Below are 22478 nucleotides of genomic sequence, written 5' to 3' on the forward strand. Positions count from 1 at the left end.
CCACTTGTAGAATTCGACACATCTGCCGACGGGGATAGGGCTGTATTGGGGACGACGACATGGGTGCTGAGCCACCATGTGTCTCATATATCGTCGCACCTGCTCAAAGCCCTCCCTCCAGGTGGCGTTGTAATTCTCCCTGACTGTGTCCGGGAACAGTGCAGAACAGAGGTGACCACACATCAGGCCAAGATAGACGACTCCGTAGCAGTCTCAAACTGATCCCGAACTACTCACCATGCATCGTTCAGTTGCAGAATGGGTATTCGGAGACTGGTTTAAGATGGGAACATCCCCTGCTGTGTCTGAACCACCAGCGTATCTTTCATATCATTGATGGTCCCCCACGTCCGCAGAGGTCATGGGGTACCAGTATTGGTATGGTTAGTGATCATTGACTCTGTAGGCTTTCGACACCTCCAAGACATTTAGTAAGCGCAAAGGAGAGTTCCTCTCGATAGCACCAGCCGGTGCCGGGCCTAGAGATGACAGAATCAAGCCACGGGGTTCTGCCATCAAGGCCTATGTTTCTCAGATGTAATTGACCGTATTTCCACGGAGTCCCATTGAATTCTTGGCATCATCCGAATCTCAAGCACAAACAGGAATCAGCTTTTGCGCATCATCCTTTTATTTGGCCTTCTGGTCTTTGGATTGGGAAGCAGCGGGACCTGGCATTTATTAGTGAGCGTGTGCCTATGATGGAAAAACGACAACTCACGTATGGCTGGTAGGAAAACTGGTCAAACTCAAACAGCAAGTCCAGACAACCATAGTCTTCCTCGAACGGCGCGAGATTGAGCTCTAAACGCTCATTGTCGATAACTGGGGCAGGTGTAGCAAAGATTCTTGAGTGTTGAGCACTCCTAGCCGCTGACACAGCTGGTCACAGCACAAGTATTGCAACCCTATATTACCTTCATTAAGCAATGATTGTGAAGATCCCATAACGTTACTTACAGCCATGATAAAAACAGGACTTGACGAGAAGGGACTTGATAAGGTCGGTTTCCGACGCGGTGGGGCTCCAGAATGGTAGTTGATTATGGCCATGTTTATCGAGTTTCTGCCGATGTCTAACACTGTCGTCAAGGGATTCGGTGGTGGAAAGCTGGGAGACATAGAACATTCCGCTGACCATATTGCAAAGTCGGTTGACCATGCGGTGCTGTTCGGTGAACATCAGGTCCATGAACCTTCAGATTAAGACGTGCGAAAAGTGATATCGAAAGCTGACTCTGGAAAGGATTTTCCTCAGGGCGGCTAAACACGAGGGGCCTTGGAGTGCCCGTGACTGTGGTACCCCTTCTATCGACCTCTTCAATGTGTTCGCGTTTAGTGATGGCCGCAGTTGCTGATGGTCACCAACTAGCAGAATGGCTCGCGGTGTGAACCAGGCAAGCATGGGCCAGAGTTCGGGTTCCGTCACGCGCGCAGCTTCGTGAATGGCAATTTCCGGCACCGACCACTACCAGGTCGGACTGTCTTGAATCTGCCTACTTTAACCGTTCTCTCTCTCCCTTCCCATGCTGGATTTTTGATGCGTCCCCAAAAGATGGCCAATCGTAACGTGAATTCCCTGCAGTTCTGGCATCGCCTGTAGAGAACAAATGAGTGTCCTCGTTGCAGCCATAAGTGGGACTCTGAGTGGAACAAGCTCCGGACTGTATATCATTCCCAGATCATCCTCGCATCTTGGGCGTCCTGTTCTCTTTTTCTGGATAGGAACGCATGCTTGAGCAGTGGGCCTTGTAGGCAAGAAGGTCCAACGTAAACTCCCTGAGTTCTAGAGAACAAATGAGTGTCCTTGCTGCAGCTCTGGTAAGACTCTGAAGGAAACAAGCTCCAGACCGTATACCGTTTCCCAGATCATCCTCGCATCCTGGGCGTCCTGTTCTCTTTGTCCGGGCAGGATCGCATGCTTGAGCAGTGGACCTTGTAGGCAAGAAGATCCAAAGGGCAACAAACGGCAGATGGCTCAGTCCACAAAGTCCACGTCTTCCAGCGTCACCACGTACGCAGGTAGGTAGGTATTGGCGGCTGCCATCGTTAGTTCGACTTCATCTATGCAGCGAACAGAGCAATGGCATTGGCTTCGTGGATGCGGCGCTTTAGCTGGTCGATAAGAGCCAGGATTTCCAACTGGGGTTGCAGCAGAGATACGGTAGTCGTGTGAGTGATGGGTACAGTTCACGAGGGTGAGGAACAGGGTGCGAAGCAGCATAGCCTGACCAACTTAGAGGCTGTTGATCGAAGCAAGAGAAGGGCGACGAGTGAGCCTAAACCTCTGAAGAAGGCGGGACAGTTCTTTATGGTAGTTCACGATCTGGCTGGGGCATGCACCGTACCAGATAATGAGGGATGATGTCAATCTGCAGCCAGTTCGTAAGGATGTACTTGAAGAATAGCGGCTGGCACACCAATCCCTCTAGCGGCTTATTGAGCTGCATGGATGGTTCTGAGGTAACCGCTGAGAAAACCATCGAGATAATATCTCGCTCCAGATCCAGCACTGAAGGAATCGCCAAACGAAAGCCTGATCAAGATCAGCATTCTGCACCATGAGTGTAATATGGGGAGAAGAACAAAGCCATACCATTCGGTGGGCACCAGACTGCCCGAGGGCGTTGCCGATCCATTATAGCAAGTATTCTGACGCTGATTGAGTCTCATTGCCGCGTGGTGTGTGCAGTTGTCTTGCCTGGAACAATGTATTCCGATTCAGCAGTTGCTCTTTCGGTCTCCGGACATGTTCTGGTTTGCCAGCAGCTGTTCATATCAACATAGCCACCTTCGACTTTGTCCTGTATTCTATGGACAAAACCATCGCTTTGATTAAAATAATGGTTTAGGATGAGGTCCCAGACGCCAGTTACCGCGCCCTCATAATCCTCATTTCTCGCGGCCCGATAGGAAAGGTATTAACCTTTTTCAAGTCCGAAGGACCGGCGGAAGAAGACCCAATCTTCTCGGAAGCGAGGGGAACGGTGCCAGAACGACGGTGAACTACCCCCAACTCGTCAGCCACGAAATAACCAAACCGAAGGAGGTCAAAGGTATTGTAGCTACCATCAGAAGGCACATTCGTTTTCAACGCGAACGGAGGAGGAGTGAAGTTCGTCGTGATCTTGCCAGCTTTCGAACGCGTCGCAGCAGCAGGGCCAGACCCGCCAGGCGAGGACTCTGCGGTCTCCTTGCGAGGGGTTTTCGAAGGCATCGATTTGGACTCGATAACCTCTCCGTCGGCGAGAGGCCAGTCGAGAACTGGATCTCCTTCTTCGAGAGCTGCGAGCAGGCCACCTTTTTCGAGAATCGCCCTATTCCAGTTAGCAGTGCACGAACGTCAACAGAAAAGGGAAGTTCGTACGTGTCGAACCGGGGATCCCAGCCTCGATTTCTATCAATGTAATAGAGGCACATCTTTCTGAAGCACCATTGGATAGACTTTGAACCCTTCGCAGTTTCGACGGGCTTTTCTGCCTATTATGGTGATGTCGTATGCGCGAACGTGATAGTTTAGTGACATCAATGGCAGCGCGTTGGCGAATATACCCGAAAGCTCATACCACAAGAGCAACCTTAACAAATCTAACAATTGGATTTCCAGCCTTGCCATCAAGATTGATGGGAAATTGAGGAGGGGATTCCCCATCAAGCAGCTGACGGTAGTGATTGACCATAATATCGAATAGCTGACACAAATCGATGAAGGGCCTCAAATCCTTTCAACAGCTAGTCAAACTGTTAGAAATATGCGCTGTTTGACCTCGAGTCCTTCGGCCGTGGCTGACGAGCGCACAGTTGTATCAAGAGGATGCAGAGATTTCAAGGACTGCCAGTATTCCGAATGGAGAGTTATCACAGAGTTGGATGACCTCTTTAGATTGATTAGTTCCTGGATTAGCAGGACCAGGTGCACGTTCACCACTGTCTCATCTAGCGTGGTAGGGTAAAGCTCGAGACTGGTTGCAGGACGCGGAGCCTGCAGGCCGATGGATGGTCCAGCACCAATCGTCTCAATCCCCTCAAAAATCGTTGTGTATCAAGCTTCGCTGAATGTAGGCGTGAATCTGATGGTGTCTTGCATTATTCAGAAACCGCAGGGTCAACTGCTCTTTAAGAATGCAGCCCACCACTGCGATGGAAGGTATGGTGGCTATTGAGGTATTGATCAGCCTTCGTCCAATGCCAGAGGGTGTGAAGTTTCAAGCAAACTTACCAACTCCTGTGGGATGATGTCCACCTGGATCAACTTTCTGGGATTGCGTGTGAAGTATATTGGCTGCGCTCTCTCCTCGAACTGGTCTGGATCGGGAGACTAATTGGTGGGACGCAGTATATCAACATCCTGGAGGGTGAGTTTGTGAGCAGAGTTGGCAAGTAAAGACAAGAATACCGACTCACCCTTGTCATCCGGTAACCTGGGGCGTGGTGTTGGAGTACTAGACCCCCCACGATCGCTGACTTGAATCCTTGTGGCTCTGGTATGGCTGGAAGTGTAATCACAGCACGGGCTGCTTCCCAGAGCTGCCCTCAATTGTCCACGATGAATCTTGATGAGTCAAATGGGATCCGTGAAACTGTCGGGACAGAATGTATTTCCTCGTGCAAGAGAGCAGCAACGAGGGCAGATGTTGCCCACAGCTGCAAAGGTACAATGGAGCGGTGGTTTGCCGAGAGCATTTTTGGGAGAGGAGATGGACATAGGGACGAACAAAGTCCTCCCCTTTAGGTTCATGGCCACTAATAGTGACTCCCCATCATCAGGATCCTCGGACTGAAATCTCCCAACATCAGTGGGAACGACTCCTGACCAATGCCCTCTCGCGGCCAGACAGGGGCCGCTGCCCTGTCCAGGCGGGAGGCCCACAACCACGCAGGTTTACTGCATGAGCGCCGTTTGAACCAGGCGTCGGGGCAGGTCCACGAACAGAGCACCAGCCGTCTTCCCTGTACTCCCTTTTCATCTCCAACAACAACCTGCTTATGGAGAGGCTATCGGCTCCGGGTTCCTGGATCGGCCGGAGGAAAATGGAACGGGATCTAGGAGTGAGCGACTAACGGCGCTGTGCGGTCTCCGTCTGTTTGCCTTCGGAGCTTCCCATCTGGAGCCAGCAAGAAAGCTGTCGAATGGGTCTTTGCCAAAGATCGCCTCAGCCCCTCTTGTCACCTCGGTATTCTGGCTTGAGTCGGCGGATGTCTTCTTCTGGATGTCTGAGCCGTCGTCTTCGTTCGCATGTTTATGAACGATGAATTCAGGCCAGTTCGCTTTCTTCCATTCGTAGATATCAACGTCGAAGATTGAACGAAAAAGTCTTATATGATCCTAGTGGCGCCAATGGGATACTTCAATGACCTTCTGGTTCAGCGGACGCAAGATGTCTGTTTCAGAACCTAGGAAACTCAATTTCCACTTGCGTCCGGAGGTAGTCGGCTTCATGCATGGAGCCAAGCCTGTATGTCACTATGTTAAACAATCTGCTGAGTTCCTCTTTGGCGAAATCGGTTCTCCCGCTCAGATTCAGATCGGGATTCGCAGCAAAGTATTCTCAAGCAAGGACCTGAAGCCGTCCACATTGTCGTGCATTTCCTGTTCTTGGAAGAAGAGCTTCCCCTGCGTCCCCTTCAGAGGGGAACGTCCAGTCGCCGACATTGCGCTGCTCGGTGATTGAACGGAGCATTAGCTCCGAGGCTGCGTGAACTGTTGGTGGCTTCATTGTGAAATGGATCGTGCCAGGGATGTAAAGTTCCAGACTCGTGGGCTGTCGGGGAATGTCTATTGGAGACCACTGTCGTCGGAGTCAAGGATATACGCTTGTTCTTTCTGGGTGATTTCCGACACTTCAACCAGTCCGAATGAGAGACGGGCGCGGTTCACATTCCTCCAAACTCCGTTTGTCCAGTCTCCGATCAGCCATTGCTTCACTGTCCTGGCGAACCGCACAGGACGTAGTACTCTGCGAACCCAACGTAATATAGCTTGTCGTCATAATGTATACGTACTGTTGGGCTCTGTGGCGGGCGGTCTGGACGTCTTCAATTCCAGAAGGAGTGGCGAGTGGAGGACAAGATACGTGAGGAAATAGATGAAAAAAACCGATCATAAAGTAGTTGCCGTCGACCGCAATATCCCCCTTCAGGGGAGGCATCTGGATGGTGGTGGCCATGTTTGATAACTGATCTGGAGGCGTACGAAAATCGGGCATCAAGAAGCTGAGAACGTCTCCGGCAACAAATATCTTGGTCCAGGACTCCAGGTTACTCGATCCTCATTCGTGTGCCGTGGTCTGTGCACGTATCGAGTCTTTGATGTCCCTGAGGAGTTTTTTGTTGGCAACGGCGTCCTTGTGACTCTCGGTACGTTGCTGTTCAATCTTGTTCTCAATTGAATTAATAAGCGCTCTGTTGGTGGAGGAGGTGAAGACAGAATCGTTGAATTCTTGAATGAGCGAGATCTGGTGTCAAAGGACAATAAGAGCCTCCTTTCGGTTGTAAGGAAATGTGATCCATATTCTGAAAGATTTGCCGCTGGAGGGTATGGCGACAGGCTGTGCTTTTCCCGACACATCAATGGCTCTCCGATTGGCATTGTCCCCTTGCTGTCTTCGGACTCTCGCAGAAGAGTTCGTCACTTCGGAGGTAAGTCTGGAGATCTTTTGGACCTATCACGAAACACCAAGCCTCTAACTAGGCGATCTTGACAGTCTGTTTGTAGTGCATTGATATAGTGCAAAGGAGCCATTCCGTTCTTCATTGAGGTTATTCTTGACGTATACCGGGCAGTCTTCCAGGCCTGAAATTTTCTGATGCTGGGGAAGTGTGTAGAAGGTGTTGGATAACATTTCGCATAAGTGTGGTGCCGCTTGAGCTTCTTGGATGAAAGCCCTTAATGCTGACAGGTCTGCTACTTAGAGGCAGGCCCAAAAGGATGCGGGTATCGCCCACATCTTAAGTGCCTGGGTAAGTTCCAGCAAAAGAGCTTCCCTGTTATCTGGAGGTAGAGAAGGGGCATCTGTTGGTAGCGGGGAACCATGGTGTATGACCGTCGCTGAACGTCGTCTGCCGGGCGATAATTGAGCCGGAGCATGTCCACATCCATTTGGGTCGAGTGGGTAGACAGATCTGTACTGATCCAGAGCTTGGCTGCCGCCTCGCCGAGTCGATCTGCCTCTTGCCATGGATTGTTTCATAGCAAGGGCGACAACGGTCCTCGAGAGGCGTTCCTGCTGTTCGATGCCTGTTTAATAGTCAGTGATTGCGTAGACTTCAAAATAGGTGGGAGACCTTCGTGAAATCGTTTCGCTAACGACACGCAGGCTGCATGATCCTCGAGCCGAGTTGCTGCCAGTATTGTCAGGAGACTAATCTCCTTGTTCGTTAGAAGCTGCATCTAAGCTCTTCCACAAATGCCACTAAATAGCTGGCGCGATTGACTCAGGTGAGCTTGGTGACTTTCCTGCTATCCTTCTTGACCAGCGAGACCTGGTTGATTGCTCGGGGTTCATTCTGTCTTGGTAGCATTGTCCCGCCAGGTCTCTCATACGTGGAATAAAAGCCAAAGACACACGGGAAATCGTCCATATAACGTGCCAGTTGTCCCGAGAAGAATCCGACAAGCATATCCAAGCAATAAACTCTTCGTCCTAGTTTGTATCTTAACAAGTGCTCCGAGTGTACTGGCCTCATGAAAAGATAAGCAGCTGGGGGTGTTTGGAGATCAGGACACACATACCTAGTCCTTCACAGTACACGGGTCTGTCCGCTGGTCAAGGCTTTCGAATGTGTAACTGCAGGGTATGATAACCTGCCCTAAAACTCATTAGCTGCCGATTAAATACGCAGGTGCTGCTTTGCTTTGTAGGGTGCTTTGATTATTGAGAAAGAAAGATATGTAGAAACTGTATACTTACTCTAGCCATGTTGCTAATTGCTGATACTGGAGTGCAGGTGGTTGCATCACCTAGGGTTTGATCTCAGTCTGTTCCTCATTCGGGCTTCTGCTCAAGGTTTTCTCATAAGAAGCAGCTGCAGCACCGGAGCGGAGACCTTTCGCCTAAAGTACTTAATTAGAAAGTCCTTAACAGTACTGGGGACAGAAACTAACCTTCCGATCATTGTCCCAGTGTCCCAGAGAAAATGGGATTATATGCGCGAGCTGAGTGCTGAAAGTCATCTTGCCTTGTTCTTGAAGGTTAAAGATAGACTCGGGTATAGGATCCCATAACTTGGTGACAACACATTGATAGTTGTCACGCTCAAAGCAGGTCTTCTTGAGCCATTCCTGATCGTTTCTAGAACTTGACAGAGTCGCAAGGACTTTGCGACCAACAACAAGTTTTGGCGTTATCCCATTCGTGCTTCTTTAATAAGTCCTGCAAGCCTCAGTAACCTCGACATATGACACAGAACCGCCGGGAAAGGCACTACTCACGACGATGACTCGGAGAATAGCCCGAGCAGGCAAGGAGTACACCCGTTGCGCGGTACGCGGGCGCTTGGAGACACCGGTAGCAGTAACAGCTAGTTACAAAAGGAAGCCACGAACGGACTTCAAGCAAGGAAGTGTTCATCTTGCTCACCCGTCGAAGTCGATCTGGGCATCTTCGACTTCACGGGCTTCTTCCGAGGGCACCGCCCCGCCGATCAGTGAGGCAACGCCGTCCAGCCAACCTTTGGAGCCACAGGGGGTGAAGGAGGCTGAGAGCGTTTGATAGGCATTACTCTATCTCAGCGTCATCGACACAGTGTCTCACCAGCGAGAACTCACCTTGGTGGAAACGACGTATATCAACAAGAAATTGATGGTTTTGCAACCCCTTACGACACCCCTCGGATACTTTGAAGTATACCAGACGATAACTCCGTGATGAGATAGGGTTTCTGAAGGTTCTTAGCATCATGCTAAATGAAAGATTAGGCAGCCTTACCGATTCATCTTCCTGTCCCTCTGCGGCCCGTGAATCGGAGGTTGACAGTCTATCAGGAGGGATAAAGAAGCTGTCTGTGCTGGCTAGTCTGCTGCGTATAAGTTCGAAGGCCCGAGGCTCGTTAGCTGGCGATCCAATCTGCAGCCATCTATCAAGATCTAGAAGGCCGCTGACTGATACCACAGCGAGAACCAAAGACACAAAGCAGGATTCGCAGCCAGCCATGATGGCTCTGATTGACAGCCCACCGTTCTACTGGAGACGACGAAACGATGGCAATGGGTCTGTTTTCGGTTAGGTCGATCCATAGCTTTGTAGTTGCCAATGTCATAGAGCGCATGTTTCTCCTGACTCGGAGCGACGTTCAGGCGATTGCCCTCCCGCATAAAGTCCAGGGAGGAAACAACGGTGAGGTCGAGTACGACAACATTCGATTGCCTACCCTGAAAGCAGTTGATGGTCTCGAGCTGTACGAGATGTAGTTGCAGGCCGGGCTGCTGTTGTTGCAGAATGGCGAAGAGTGTCGGGTATTCCCTGAGTTGGGCTCGGCTCACTACTATATGTACGTAGTGGCAATGAACGCACTCGCGACAGCATTGGGGTACCTGATGTGGGCGAGTTCACTGCTCAACTAGCATAAACCTCCAACAAAAAAAGACAACAAGACGGACTCTCGTGTTGGGGCGGATGGCACGCTCGAAGTTGATTCCGTGTCGTGCACACTCCGTTCTCAAGTAGAGGTGAAGTGCCTTCACCTGTTCGTGCGCACTCTCAGCTCTGCAGGAAGTCCATTAAATGTAATCGTTCGAGTCACGGAAAATCTCTTGCCTCCAGACACCAATTTTCTCGGAAGGCCATAAAGGTGTAGAGAAAGGGCTCCCCCAAGATCCGAGACTTTCTAGGGCGCATCTAAACAGGATCGAAAGGTGATCCCACCAGCTTGTCGGCACTCCAGGGGAAGCAAAACACAAGACACGACGACTTAAGAAAAAGAAAGTCTCTCAACCGTGTGACCCGAAACCAGTCTAGAGATAGGAGAGGGACATCAACTATCTCGATAACCCGAACCCCCTTCGCAAACTTCAACATGTTTACGAATGCAATAAGGGGGTAATGGGTCGAGTCTTTACCAGGTGGCAATACCTGATGCGGATAGAGCCCGTGACCCTCCCAGTGGAAGACTGTTGGTCTGTAGGAAGTGATTTGTGTTGACGTTGACTTAGCGGCCTGGTGTATAGGAGCCATCCTTGCCATAAAATGGTTCACACAAGCACCCTGTTTTTCCATTGAACACAACCACCATGGCACTGACGATATCAGCTATCCTGTGGCATGTTTGGGACAGAGTGATTCGGTCTCTATGACTGGTGGTAGTAAAGATTTCCTCAGCGACCGCAGGCACGTTCAGCAGAAGGATCTCAAGTTTTGCCTGAGGGCGTTCAACCGGAATGCCCAGAGGAGCAACCTAGGCCGAACGGCGGGCAAAGGACGGGCAGCTTCCTGTTCCACTTTGCTCTGGACAGTCTGTCTGTCCCTCTGATTTGAACGCGTGGATGGACCACCATTAAGCCAGCTGTCTACCTGTATGGGCGCCCAGAAAGTTGCCGAAATGGTATTTTGGCCAAGGAAGCTGCGAGCTCTGAGATAGCTGTTTCGACATTTCTCAATGAAATCTGAGCTCATGGCGGTTTAGTTCTTTGCTCTTGAGCTCTTTGCTGTTCAGCGATGTTGTCTTCTCGCACTTCAAGCTCCAAGTGTTTTGGGTTCTCAACGGGGACAGTAGAACGGAGGTACTTGTTGGCGTTTTAAGGGCCACTGCCGAAGCATGGTCGCGGTACTCACAGATCATTAGATGTGAGCACATACTTCTTGTATGGTGTTCCCTCTTATCAGTTGTGATGAGGATAGTTGTGTGAGCGCCCCGTCGTAGGGTTCTTTCCGCGTATTTCCATTGCCAATTCAAGCTGATGGTATTTCTGTGGGAATGCCTTCTTTAGCTGGGAATCAGCGTCGGCTTCTAACCGGTTGACGATTTCCCTATGTTCCCGGGTGAACTGCCCATAAAGGGCAGGACGATGGGTGGTCTCATAGAAATCCTGCCTGATTGCGATGCCACATTCTGGTTAGTATGACGTGGCGATGTAGGGATGAGCACACAACCTTCCTAGGACATTGGACATTGGTGTTAGCAAGATAACTAGACCACCACCTGATAGGAAAGAAGTACTCACAATTGGCCGGGACCACAGAGCCTTCAGCCTGAAGCATGGTCAAGGAAGCCTCGCAAACGCGCTGAATGTCTGCAAGGAAACTGGCGGTCTGGGAGTGCTCCTTGGCGGAGAAACAAGGCCATCATGGAAGGTCCCCAGAGAGATCAGATCCAGGGCAGCAAGATGAGTCATGTTCGAATTATGAGGAAGACGTACTTGTTGACGCTCTGTCAGCCCGGGAACAGCTGCTGTATGAGATCGTCCGTTGTCTGAGCCAAGTGATCAACAACACGGAGATAAGTTGCTGTATCAGCAGACCCCATTCTTGTGTCAGATCGGGTTGGGGCCACCGCATGAAAGAGCAACTGATGCACTGGTATCCTGGCTTCAGACAAGCCTCTTCCCACTTCTTGTCGAAGCCGAATATCTCCAAGAAGCGCGGACATCATGCAAGAGTCCGGCCTCTTTCGTGGGTTTGTGTAAGGCGCAGACTATTCAGTCTTAGCACTATCGTATAGTAGAATAGCAGGAGACTGACCTGTGTTTGTGCACACTTTGAGATGCCTGAGCTGGCAACCTGTAACAGGTTTTGTTGCAGTCAAACTCCACCTCCCTCATCAACATGTGATTCTTTCAAAATCGTTCATCGAGATCTGTAAGGCGGAAGTGGTGTCCGTATGCGGGCCCCAGTTCAACCTCGCATTCTTAATCCACCGGCTCGACCATGTAAGAACAGTGGTTTCAGAGCTCGCCATGGCTTTCCTACGCCCCGAGCAGCCCCGGCATGTCTGCCAAGGACCAGAACTCAACGTCTCTGAACGAGGATTTCCTTAGTTGGAATTTTGCGATGTACTGGTGCGGTCAGTCGGACGTAGATATCCTTGAATATGTTGCCGAGGCCGCAACGACGCATGCTTTATCGAATCAGCAGGTTGCTTGCAGACTGGAAGGAAATGTCAACCGAAATGCTCACCTTCCCGGCATTGCCTCTGCCTTTCTCTTCCTTTCCAGGTTCCTCGGACTGACCGGTATAAGATAGTGGAAGAGACCGGCAATTCAAATTGCGGTAGCAGTAATCAGCAAGTAAGAACAGGAAAATCAGCATGATGTGGCAGAACTGGAATCATAAGCAAGTAGGTTGTCGAAGCAAATGAAGGAAGGGAGTGGAAATGGAGAGATGAAACGTGATTGACAAAGTGGGTGCAGACATGTAATAGTGAATGAGATACTTGGAAAATAAATGAATACAGTGAATAGACCCCCCGGTGGCAAGTGAATTGGCCAAGGTACACAGTTCGAAGGACAATATGATAAGGACGAAAGAAGTATATAGTTTCTGGTTGATCTATGCTTGAGGAGAGATTTAGTAGATATTTATGTCGTCAGAAGTCTAGCAAGGTAGAAAACTTGTTGCAAAGAAAGTATGCAGGGAGCAGTCTATGCAATGCTGCCTCCTGCGACTTCCCTTACCCAAACGAGAAGACATGAAGCTATCCGGAACATGGCCTCTTGCAACAGGCAGCTTATACTACTAGAGTAACTGCTACCCACAAACAATTACCATTCTCAAGAAAAATCTGAATGAAGCTATCCTGAGTGGTCCTGTCTCAGTCAGTAGCCGTTCATCACACATATCTCCTCACCCTGGTATACAGCAGCTGTCCACTTGCACTCGGAGTGCCTCTAGAATAGCCAAATAAACATGTCATGTATGTTATCAATGTTTGGATTGATCTTTCATTTCTGTTATACGAGATCAATGTGATTGGGTGAGGATGCGCCTTTGGACAACATTTGATCCACCGATACCAAATACAACTTCCTCTGCAACGAGGACGTCTTCAACTTCAGTCTCTCTTTCCAAGACAGTTGATTGAAGGTCAAACAAGATGCAGCACTCAAGTGGCGCAGAGACCTACGAAATGCGTCCAATGCGCCATGACCAACCCACCAATCAGTTGGTGGTGCAGGACGGAAATATGCAAACGGAGGGCAGAGTCAGCTGGGCCTATCCAGAAGGAGGCTGGGAAGCCTGGACCTGTCTTCTGGGCTCATTTCTGATGATGTTTCCATCGTTTGGCTTTCAAACTGCAGGTATCCATCCTCATATTCATCTTAGCGGACCACGGCTACTGACATACGATAGTCGGATCGGTCCAGGACATCAGCACCCACCAGCTGGCAACGTACAGCGTCCGTGACGTGGGCTGGATTACCGCTATTCTTGTCTTCCTGACTCTTTTCCTTGGAGTTCAGGTTGGGCCTCTGTTTGATCGATACGGTCCGCGGGTTCTGTTGGTGGGTGGATCCCTCGCTAACGTTGCCTCCTACCTTCTGCTGGCACAATGTAGAGTATACTGGCACTTTGTACTCTGCCTCAGCGTATTAGGTGGCATCTCATCTGCAGTCCTTACAACCGTCTCCATTGCCGTGCTGAGCCACTGGTTTAATCGTCGCCGGGCGCTCGCCTCGGGACTCTGCATGGGCGGTTCCTCCACCGGAGGGGCAATCATCCCTCTGCTGCTGCGTAAACTCTTCCCGCAGCTGGGATGGACATGGGCTATCCGGACGATCGCATTCATGGCTGTTGGCTGCTACACCGCTGGCATCGTCCTGGTCAAAGGACGACTTTCCACTGGCCACCGCAGTCGTGCAACCGTTGATTTTGGAGCTTTCAGATCTCCCCGGCTATGCTTCCTCGCCGTGGCGGTCTTTTCGTTTGAGTTTATCATCTTTGGCTGCGCAGCGCTGTTACCTACTTACGTCCGTTATGATGGTTTCCCTCTCGACGCGCAATTCTGCTCCCTCACCCTGCTCAACAGCATGAGCTTTTTGGGACGTGTCCTTCCCGGCTTAGCGGCGGATCAACTCGGCCGGTTCAACATTCCTCTGGCGCTCGTCGTCATGACACTGTTGGTGATGAGTACCGTGTGGCTCCCGTTTGGCTCTCGCGGTCAAGCTACATTGTATGCCGTCGTCGCTGTTTTTGGCTTTGGGTCTGGGGGATGGCTGTCGCTGGCGCCTGTATGTGCGGGCCAACTGTGTCGGACCGAGGAATATGGGAGATTCTACAGGACCATCTACAGCGTCGCTGCGTTTGGAGTGTTGTTGACTGTTCCCATTGGAGGAGAGCTGCTGCAGTCGACTACGCCGCAGGTGCTGATCGGTTTTTACTCGGCAGTTCTCATGGTCGGACTGGTGAGTGTAGTCATGCTCGATGGGCCCTGTTGGATTGGAGGTGGAAGTGGAGGGTCAATCTGTAGTGATGCATGACCTGTCGTATTGACTGCATGACATGAAGATCAATCTACTGCTCGGAATTTATCTGTAGTCCTTGAACTCGGATACCGTCGCTTCCACTTGATCTATCAGCAGTTGTCGGCCAAGGGGACAAGAGTGATGAGACGATTTAAACAAGTATTGCAATCCATATTGTAGTTTTCTGCCGTCGCTAATTGTCACATTCATGAAAAGGATATACACTTTGTATCTGCCTGATGACATCTCGGATGTTGGATTCCATTATATCGCGTTCATCTCGTTATATATACCCGCTGTTAGCCATTCATAATTCTCCATTCCAACACAAAATGGACAAAAAAGAGCTCTAGATACAGCAACATGCAGGTACTTTGGTAGACTAGAGCATGAAGCATTAATAGAAGTCATCAATAAGAGGTAATGGCATATCTGTCATGTGTATGTCATATGATGATATGAATGTATTGATGAAAAGACGATGTCGGTTTAATGATGACTGGCGGCCTTCCGAAACAGGATAATTTAGCGAGTCATAACATCATTCAAGTATATCAAGTCGCTACATCAGAACGCTATTTGATAAAGTAGACAAGGTTGTAAATCCAGTGGCTGAGCCATTCTAGGCTCCAACATGACTCATTGGTGGACAAGGCTCGTCCGCTTGCTGCCTACAAGCACTACTGCACTAGTACACCTAGTATATATTAAGCCATCCCGACTGATCAATATCCTCTCTCACCATCAACAACAGATGAGAACCAAAATGACATACACATATCTCTGCGGATGTAGCTACTACACCCTCCCTCAAGCAAAGCCGGTCTACCTACCCCGTATCGGCATCAAAGCCCACGCAACTATCCTCTCGTCCGTTTCCAGAACGGTCCTTACCCAGACATACACAAACCCATCCAAGAACCTCCTCGAAGAAGTCTCATATACCTTCCCGCTATACGATGGCGTCAGCATAGTAAACTTCAACTGCCAGGTCGGCGACCGCACTCTGCACAGCCGCGTGAAACCACGCAAGCAAGCCAAGGCCGAATACGACGATGCCGTCTCAAAGGGCGAGTCCGCGGCGCTGATGGCCCATTCGCTGAGTGCCTCGGACGTATTCTCCATTAGACTTGGAAACGTCAGGGCTGGAGAGAAGGTTGTAGTAGAGATTACCCTTGTCGGGGAGCTGAAGCAGGATGCGCAGACTGATGCGGTGCGGTATACGCTGCCTAATTCTATTGCGCCGCGGTACGGGTATCAGGCGGAGGATATGACCATGCCGCCGGAGGCAAATGTGGAGGGTATTTCTATTACTGTGGACGTGCAGATGGAGAGTACGGCTGTTATCCGGAAGATCCAGTCGACGAGTCATTCGCTGAGTGTGGCGCTGGGACGGGTGTCGGTGTCTAGCGAGTCTGACAAGGCGTTCAATCCGGCGCAGGCGTCTGCAAGTGTCAATCTAAAGGAAGATCGGACCTCGCTGTCGCGCGACTTTGTCCTCCTTGTCAAGGCAGATGGACTCGACACGCCCCGTGCGATGCTGGAGACGCACCCGACTCTCCCTAACCAACGGGCGATCATGACGACTCTTGTACCGAAATTCGGGCTTGAGCCCATCAAACCAGAGATTATCTTTGTGATCGACCGCAGTGGAAGCATGGTGGAGAAAATCAACACGCTCAAGTCGGCCCTCAGGGTCTTTCTCAAGAGCCTCCCAGTAGGAGTGTGCTTCAATATCTGCTCGTTCGGCAGCTCGTACTCCTTTCTGTGGAAGCAGAGTCTTTTCTACAATGCCGACAGCCTCCAGGAAGCTCTGAGCTTTGTCGACGGCGTCCGTGCGGATATGGGCGGAACGGAGATGCAGGAGGCCGTTGAGGCTACGGTCCACAGTCGGATGAGGGACAAGGAATTGGAGGTCTTGATATTGACGGATGGGCAAATCTGGAACCAAGAAGCACTCTTCAAATTCATCCGTGAGACGGCCGCTGACAGTAGTGCACGGTTCTTCTCACTAGGAATCGGTGATGGGGCGTCGCATTCGCTCGTCGAGGGGATTGCGCGGGCTGGGAACGGCTTCTCGCAGTTGGTGGTGAACTACGAAGAGCTGGACAGGAAGGTGGTGCGCATGCTCAAGGGAGCGCTGACGCCACATATTTCCGATTACAAACTGGATGTCGAGTACGATGCCGATGGCGAGGATTTTGAGGTCGTTCTGCCGGAGCGGCTGAAGACCATGGCTGTCGATGAGACAGAAACAAAGCAACAGCCGATTTCCCTCTTTGATGCAGACTACAAGGAGGACGAGCAGAAGACGGACGAAGAACCCCTGCCGGTGCTCACACCCCCCCAAACCATCCAAGCACCATACAAAATCCCACCTCTCTACCCTTTCATCCGGACAACAGCATACCTCCTGGGTTCAGAAACCATGCACACCCCCAAAGCCCTCATTTTCCGCGCCACTTCAAAGCAAGGTCCGCTCGTCCTGCGCATTCCCATCGACGAAATCGGCACAGGGGAGACAATCCACCAACTTGCCGTCCGAAAAGTCATGATCGAGCTCGAGGAAGGGCACGGTTGGCTTGCCCGCGCAACCAGCAACGGAAACCCATTCAAGAATCTCCATCCTGCCTCGAAAGAACGCATCATCGCCCGTGAATGCGAGAAACTCGGCACACAGTTCCAAGTAACCGGCAAGCACTCCTCCTTCGTCGCCCTAGAGAAAGACAGCACTTCGGATCAGGAGAAAGAGAAGGACATCGCCAACCTGCCTGTCCCCGAAGCTGCTGGAGAAGAAAATACCGTCCATCAGGTTTTCGGGGCACCCGGTCCTGTTCGCGCCAGAAACAGGAGGCTAGCCACAAAAGCGCATAGGAAGATAGTGCCACCGCCACCACCGCCAGCGACCCGTTTCAGTGCACGTTTACGAGCAAGGGAAACCCCAGGGTCGAACTCAAGTTCGCTGGCCAGCTTCGCTTTATTCGGGGCGCCTGCAGTTGCAAGATCCTTGGATACGAGCGGATCACCACCGCCTCCGCCCCCGGCTCCAAGGAGGGGATTCGGATTTGATGCCCTGATGGTCTGTTCTCCCGCCCACGTCTCGGAGGGGGATATGATGGAGATGGAAAGCGTAGACTCCGATCGCTCTGTCGGGTATACCCCTGCGTCTCCTACCGTTGCCAGTGAGACTGCCGGAGGGGCAAGTACAGTTCACAGGATTATCGCCTTGCAGTCGTTTGAGGGCTACTGGATCTGGTCAACGGAGCTGATGGAGGTCCTAGGGCTAGATGAGCGGGATATTCGAGCTCGATTGCTGAAGCTATTCGAGAAGGATGGCAGAGGGTCTAATCTGACGGTCATTGCGACCATGCTGGTAATGACGTACCTGTCCACCAAATGTGCGGATGATCGCTCGGTCTGGGAATTGGTGTACGACAAGGCTGAGGGGTGGAAGAGACAGAAACTGGTGGAGATGGGCGAGGAAGCAGATGTTCTCAAAGCGATGGAGAAGGACATCATTGCCTTGGTATGAGATTATGACTGTGATTGCTCGGGCGTTAGGATGGCTTGATGATGTACCTTTAGTCTGGTTGTAGCTTAATGCTCTTGTGATGTATCAGATGCGTATACCGTAATAGCTAGGGTTTCAATCCTCGCGGTTATGAGGTGACCGACGCTTTTGGCAACACGGATTTTCGTGAATACGGCTCTCTTTTAGATTTAGTTATAATACAGCTCCTCTATAGCCATATCTCATTTACTATTACTTTTCTTTCTTATCTAAGTGTCTTAATTGGCTTGGCCTACAGGACACTCTTTGAACTACAATCCCTCGCAGTGATACCTCCCGCTGCTGCAATCATCGCTATAGATAGATGATGAGATGATATCCAGCTAGCCTACGCTGTAATGCAAGGAGTAAAGGGAGAGCATACTGTATCTCTTAGTGGCCAGGTCATGAAAGTAATATCTGCTTTGAGTTCTCCTTTCTTACAGGAATGTGTTTGCTGTCTCTGTTCCATATTCACTGTCTTCGCAATTCACTTTCTATAAAGAGGCATTACCTTGTAGCATTCACTGATTTCATTCACTCTCATCTAGTTAACCAAAGGCACTGACTCTACATAAGTCTGTAGCCCCCCCTTCAGATATCTTCTTCTCCTACTCTCTTCATCTGCTTTCCCTCAATCTGGTATACAGAAGCTGTTTGATATATCCATACGTCCACACAAAATCGATTCCATTCCTTACTTTGATTAAAGATTATTCCAGTAAGACGATCACCTCTACATGAACATTCTCGGATATGGTACTGACTTCTGTGGTTCATCAGACGAATACTTATAGCACATGGCCTAGCTATGCTGCAGAATCTGGATGTCTGCTTCCGCTAGTAACCGGTGGAATTAGGAATTTGATTGAAGCACACGGGGCTTCATATACACTCGCCATTTTCATGGAGATGCAAGACACCACCTCCTCATTTACAGTCTACGTGCCCTCGGCCAAGACGGCACCGTGAATTTCCCTGGGAGACGTTCAAATACCTCCCACAAGATGGGAGAGTTAACCTGCTTGAAGACATTATTCAGGCTGGAGCAAAATGTACCTTGCACAACTTTCCCAGAGCACTGTTACAGGCCTTCTGGAACTGACGAAGGATGCTGGTACGGTTGATGGACCAGAAGAGGGAACGGCCGTCACCTAGTCCAACACAATTCTTGTGGTCTGCCTGACTGTCCACTATTCAATTGATAATTGAATCCATAGAGATGGATTCTGTCAATAATCAGACTCACCGCACGGCAAAAGACAGCTCCACGAGGCGACTCTGGCATCGGAGTCTGAGGACAAGGAGAACCGCGTCCAGATCCCGGGAATTAAATCGGCCGTCACTGTCAGTGGGAGGTTTACCAGTTTGTTTCCGTCAGTCAGACGTCCGCCGCAGAATGAGCCAGTTCTGTTACTGACTACACTGATTGCCTGGAAATCCCCGCTTGAAGGCCGTCGCTGTGGTTGACGACTTGAATGATTGACTAAATCCTGCCTCGTGTCTTTGATTATCGCTGTCGTATCAGTCAGTGGCCTTCTAGATCGTCGTTCTTCTGACGTTTCATTCGTCTTACTTCGTACTTCCACGAACAAAATATACGAGATCGCCGACATCCGCGGAGGCACAAACACGTCCAATTCGACCCTGAGTATGCAACAGAAAAACAGCGATTGCTATGCGCACTCAGCATGTACGACCAGATCTACCCCCTCTGGCAGGAAACCATCGAACAGTATACAGCAGACCGTACCGTCAGTTTGAGAAGGCAGACGCTGCATTAGAGGGTTTCCACGACATATTAAAGGCATGTACAACGTCAAAAGCGCCGGGCGCAGGTAATTTCCGTAGACCAAATATTCACTGAATCTCTTGCTAATAGTGTATGGCTTTTCCAGAGACCCAGCAAATGCTCTTGTTCCAGCCGGTCTCCCCAAAAGAGTTCACCGTTTTGTTGGATCATATCAGAAACCACCGGAGCATCCTGAAGCTCGATTATAACAACCGAGCGAGCTGCTGGTGATCAAAGTGATGCCTGGGTGGGACCACGAGTACGCAACGGCCTTCTCCAGCAACCGATCAATACGCAGCTCGCAACGATGGGGCAAGGCACCTGGAAAAGAAATGGAAAAGGGACAGGATGGAAAGCCAGACAAGTGAGTGATCAACTCTACTAAGGAAGGTGTTAATTGATTGGCGCTAACTGACAAAATGGAGGTCCGCAAGTCCTGGTCCTAATGACAAACCCGATGAGACCGTTGAGCGACCAGAAGAGGTTATGGTTATCAATGATTCCAGTGATGATAGTGGCAGTCAAGACAATGGAACAGACATTGGTGCTGGCCGCTGGGACCCGTGAGTCATCAATACTGGTTTCTCCTACGCCTAGAGGTCGTGTCTTAAGTGGCAGTTTGATACTCTAACTAACTCATGACTAGCTGGAAAACGGCCGGAGTCAACGCAGGTGTCACAGAGCCCACTAATAATGATAGCGCGAATAATATGGCTGATGATAATTGCTGAAATTGCAGCCTCAATAGAGGAGTCAACTGATGAGTAAGTAGTCACGTACTACATTACGCATCTTGTACCACTGGAGCAGTTAATCAGAGACTAATGCTGTGATGACCAGAATACAACGCTCCCAGACCTTGTTTACTGTCGACTGGCTTGATTAAAAGACCTGGGCGGACTGCCATAGCTCAAAGGCAACTTCAGAGAACGGCCTGATCATACAATCAGGATACCTAGCCTGTGCTGTCCACTAAAGCCTCACCAGGCTTTCGTGGTATACTAGATGCTGACTACCGAGAGAGCCCTGAATGGAGGATATCTCGCAGACGGTATGGGCTGTAAGCAGGCCTGCCACTATCCAGGCATCATTGACATACAACATAATACTAACCTGGGCTTTCTTATCTGACATAGACTACTACCGCCATTGCACTTTGTGATGTCAGCCACTGGGTGCATGTAGCCACGCAGGCGGTGGAGAAGTGACGGGTTGCTAATGACGGCAAACATCTCTCACCTAAAAGCCAAGGGCCTGATGATGAGTGCACAAGCGCTGCAGGCTTCCCATCTGCTGCCCATGCGTGCGGGCGGGCCCTACTGCCCAATACACGGCTGACATAAGAATATGAACTCTGTTGCTTGGGCAGCAGGTGATGCTTCATAAGTCATGGATGCAAGGTATCCCTGCGCCGTCTAGGTACGCTGAAGCTTCCTCTGTGGTAAAATTGCAATGCCGGTCAACATATGACTTTCAGGAGGAACAGCGGTCTCTGACATATGTCCTATGATTCTGGATGCTCCAGGATGGACATGCCTGAGTCTGACCTGCGCAGAATGATGGCTCAGGCCCAGATTACCTATTGCCACCTGCGACAGGCTTCGTAGCTGGTGGCCAGGGAAGTCTCTTATGGCGGAGCTCGAAGTGGGAGTGCTCAGTGGGAACGCAGACAAGGTGTTGATTGATTGGCATCCACTTCGCTGCAATGTTTATCCTGCTTATGCGTGTTCGCATTTTCGGGGCCTGTTGGAGGCGAGGTGCTTTGTTTGCAGTCATCCTCAGGGCCGCCTATAGGTTGCGTATTCGAAGGAGCAGCCCACACTGGTCTAACTATGGTGAGATACTTCCTTCGACTCAACCAAATCGCAAGATTGAAGAAGGACGTGTTCAGCTTAAAGAAAGACATGTTCAGGTTCAGATCCGGCAAAAAGAGGTTTCAAATTCAGGCCAGGAACAGACTGATGACTGAGACTAGTTATGAACTAGTTACCACATTGTTCTTATTTAACGTTCCGACCTCTCTTGGCAGTGGCCGAACTTTTCCGAATAGTCGGCTGACCTGTAGTCACAAAGTAAATGTAGGACCACCCTATATATGTAGTTAGTCTTCATTTTCCCCTGTTATATTCCATAGTCTTGGGAAGGTTAAGAAGATGGTTGCAGTGTAATTTTGATCCCATGTATGCCAATGCTAGTACATACCAAAGACTGCTAATGTTATTCAAAACTCTCATTGAAACATGTCAGTATCCCATTATCATTTGCGATCCAATCATCTGTTCACTATTGTCAATAGCCATACTAGTACTGGTGATTAATATAGAGACTAACTTGTATTAATCCAAGTAGTGCTCTTGCCTCCTGCATTATTTTTACAAACAGCAAGGAGCCACCTGTCATACAGACCCACATCTGCACAGTCCTTAAAACCACCACTATAGATATGTGTTAGCAAGAGAGATTAAGTTAAGAAATATAATAACAGAAGTAGGTAACTGGGTAAAGAGGGAGTAAAGAGGTATAGAGATATAATTATAGATAGTAAAGGAGAGACCTTACGTAAGCTTGCCAATGAGTTTACCATCAGCATTGGCAAAACATATACCCAGACGGAGTGGTGGTGTGAGTCTGTGGTTGTTATCAACTCTTTCGCAAGTAGCAGTAATTGTCATGTCCCGAGATCTATCAGAAATTGAATTTGAGTGATGAATTGTTATGTTGTTGCAAGTGTTGAAGTAGCC

At 50.0% G+C, this 22478-nt stretch overlaps 5 protein-coding genes across 5 annotated transcripts; 3 read left to right on the forward strand and 2 right to left on the reverse strand.

Annotated features, from left to right (window-relative positions):
• Positions 1-608: 608 nt before the first annotated feature.
• On the reverse strand, positions 609-1192 carry Aspvir_000563 (uncharacterized protein; the record flags this gene model as incomplete). The annotated part of the gene is made up of 3 exons (XM_043265698.1): positions 609-671; positions 722-882; positions 961-1192. The coding sequence occupies 3 exons, from the start codon at positions 1190-1192 to the stop codon at positions 609-611; spliced, it is 456 nt and encodes a 151-aa protein (XP_043121633.1).
• Positions 1193-2872: 1680 nt separating this feature from the next.
• Aspvir_000564 (uncharacterized protein) lies at positions 2873-3680 on the reverse strand (the record flags this gene model as incomplete). The annotated part of the gene is made up of 3 exons (XM_043265699.1): positions 2873-3317; positions 3368-3480; positions 3567-3680. The coding sequence occupies 3 exons, from the start codon at positions 3678-3680 to the stop codon at positions 2873-2875; spliced, it is 672 nt and encodes a 223-aa protein (XP_043121634.1).
• A 9346-nt stretch (positions 3681-13026) lies between these two features.
• Positions 13027-14410, forward strand: Aspvir_000565 (putative MFS monocarboxylate transporter; the record flags this gene model as incomplete). The annotated part of the gene is made up of 2 exons (XM_043265700.1): positions 13027-13231; positions 13284-14410. 2 exons carry the CDS (start codon positions 13027-13029, stop codon positions 14408-14410), a joined length of 1332 nt encoding a protein of 443 aa, XP_043121635.1.
• A 751-nt stretch (positions 14411-15161) lies between these two features.
• On the forward strand, positions 15162-17927 carry Aspvir_000566 (VIT and vWA domain-containing protein; the record flags this gene model as incomplete). The annotated part of the gene is made up of 1 exon (XM_043265701.1): positions 15162-17927. One exon carries the CDS (start codon positions 15162-15164, stop codon positions 17925-17927), a length of 2766 nt encoding a protein of 921 aa, XP_043121636.1.
• Positions 17928-19976: 2049 nt separating this feature from the next.
• Aspvir_000567 (uncharacterized protein) lies at positions 19977-20304 on the forward strand (the record flags this gene model as incomplete). Its single annotated transcript, XM_043265702.1, has 2 exons — positions 19977-20101; positions 20163-20304. 2 exons carry the CDS (start codon positions 19977-19979, stop codon positions 20302-20304), a joined length of 267 nt encoding a protein of 88 aa, XP_043121637.1.
• Positions 20305-22478: the final 2174 nt, after the last annotated feature.

This window comes from Aspergillus viridinutans (assembly GCF_018404265.1).
Source record: "Aspergillus viridinutans IFM 47045 DNA, scaffold_1, whole genome shotgun sequence".
NCBI classification, from domain to species: Eukaryota; Fungi; Ascomycota; class Eurotiomycetes; order Eurotiales; family Aspergillaceae; genus Aspergillus; species Aspergillus viridinutans.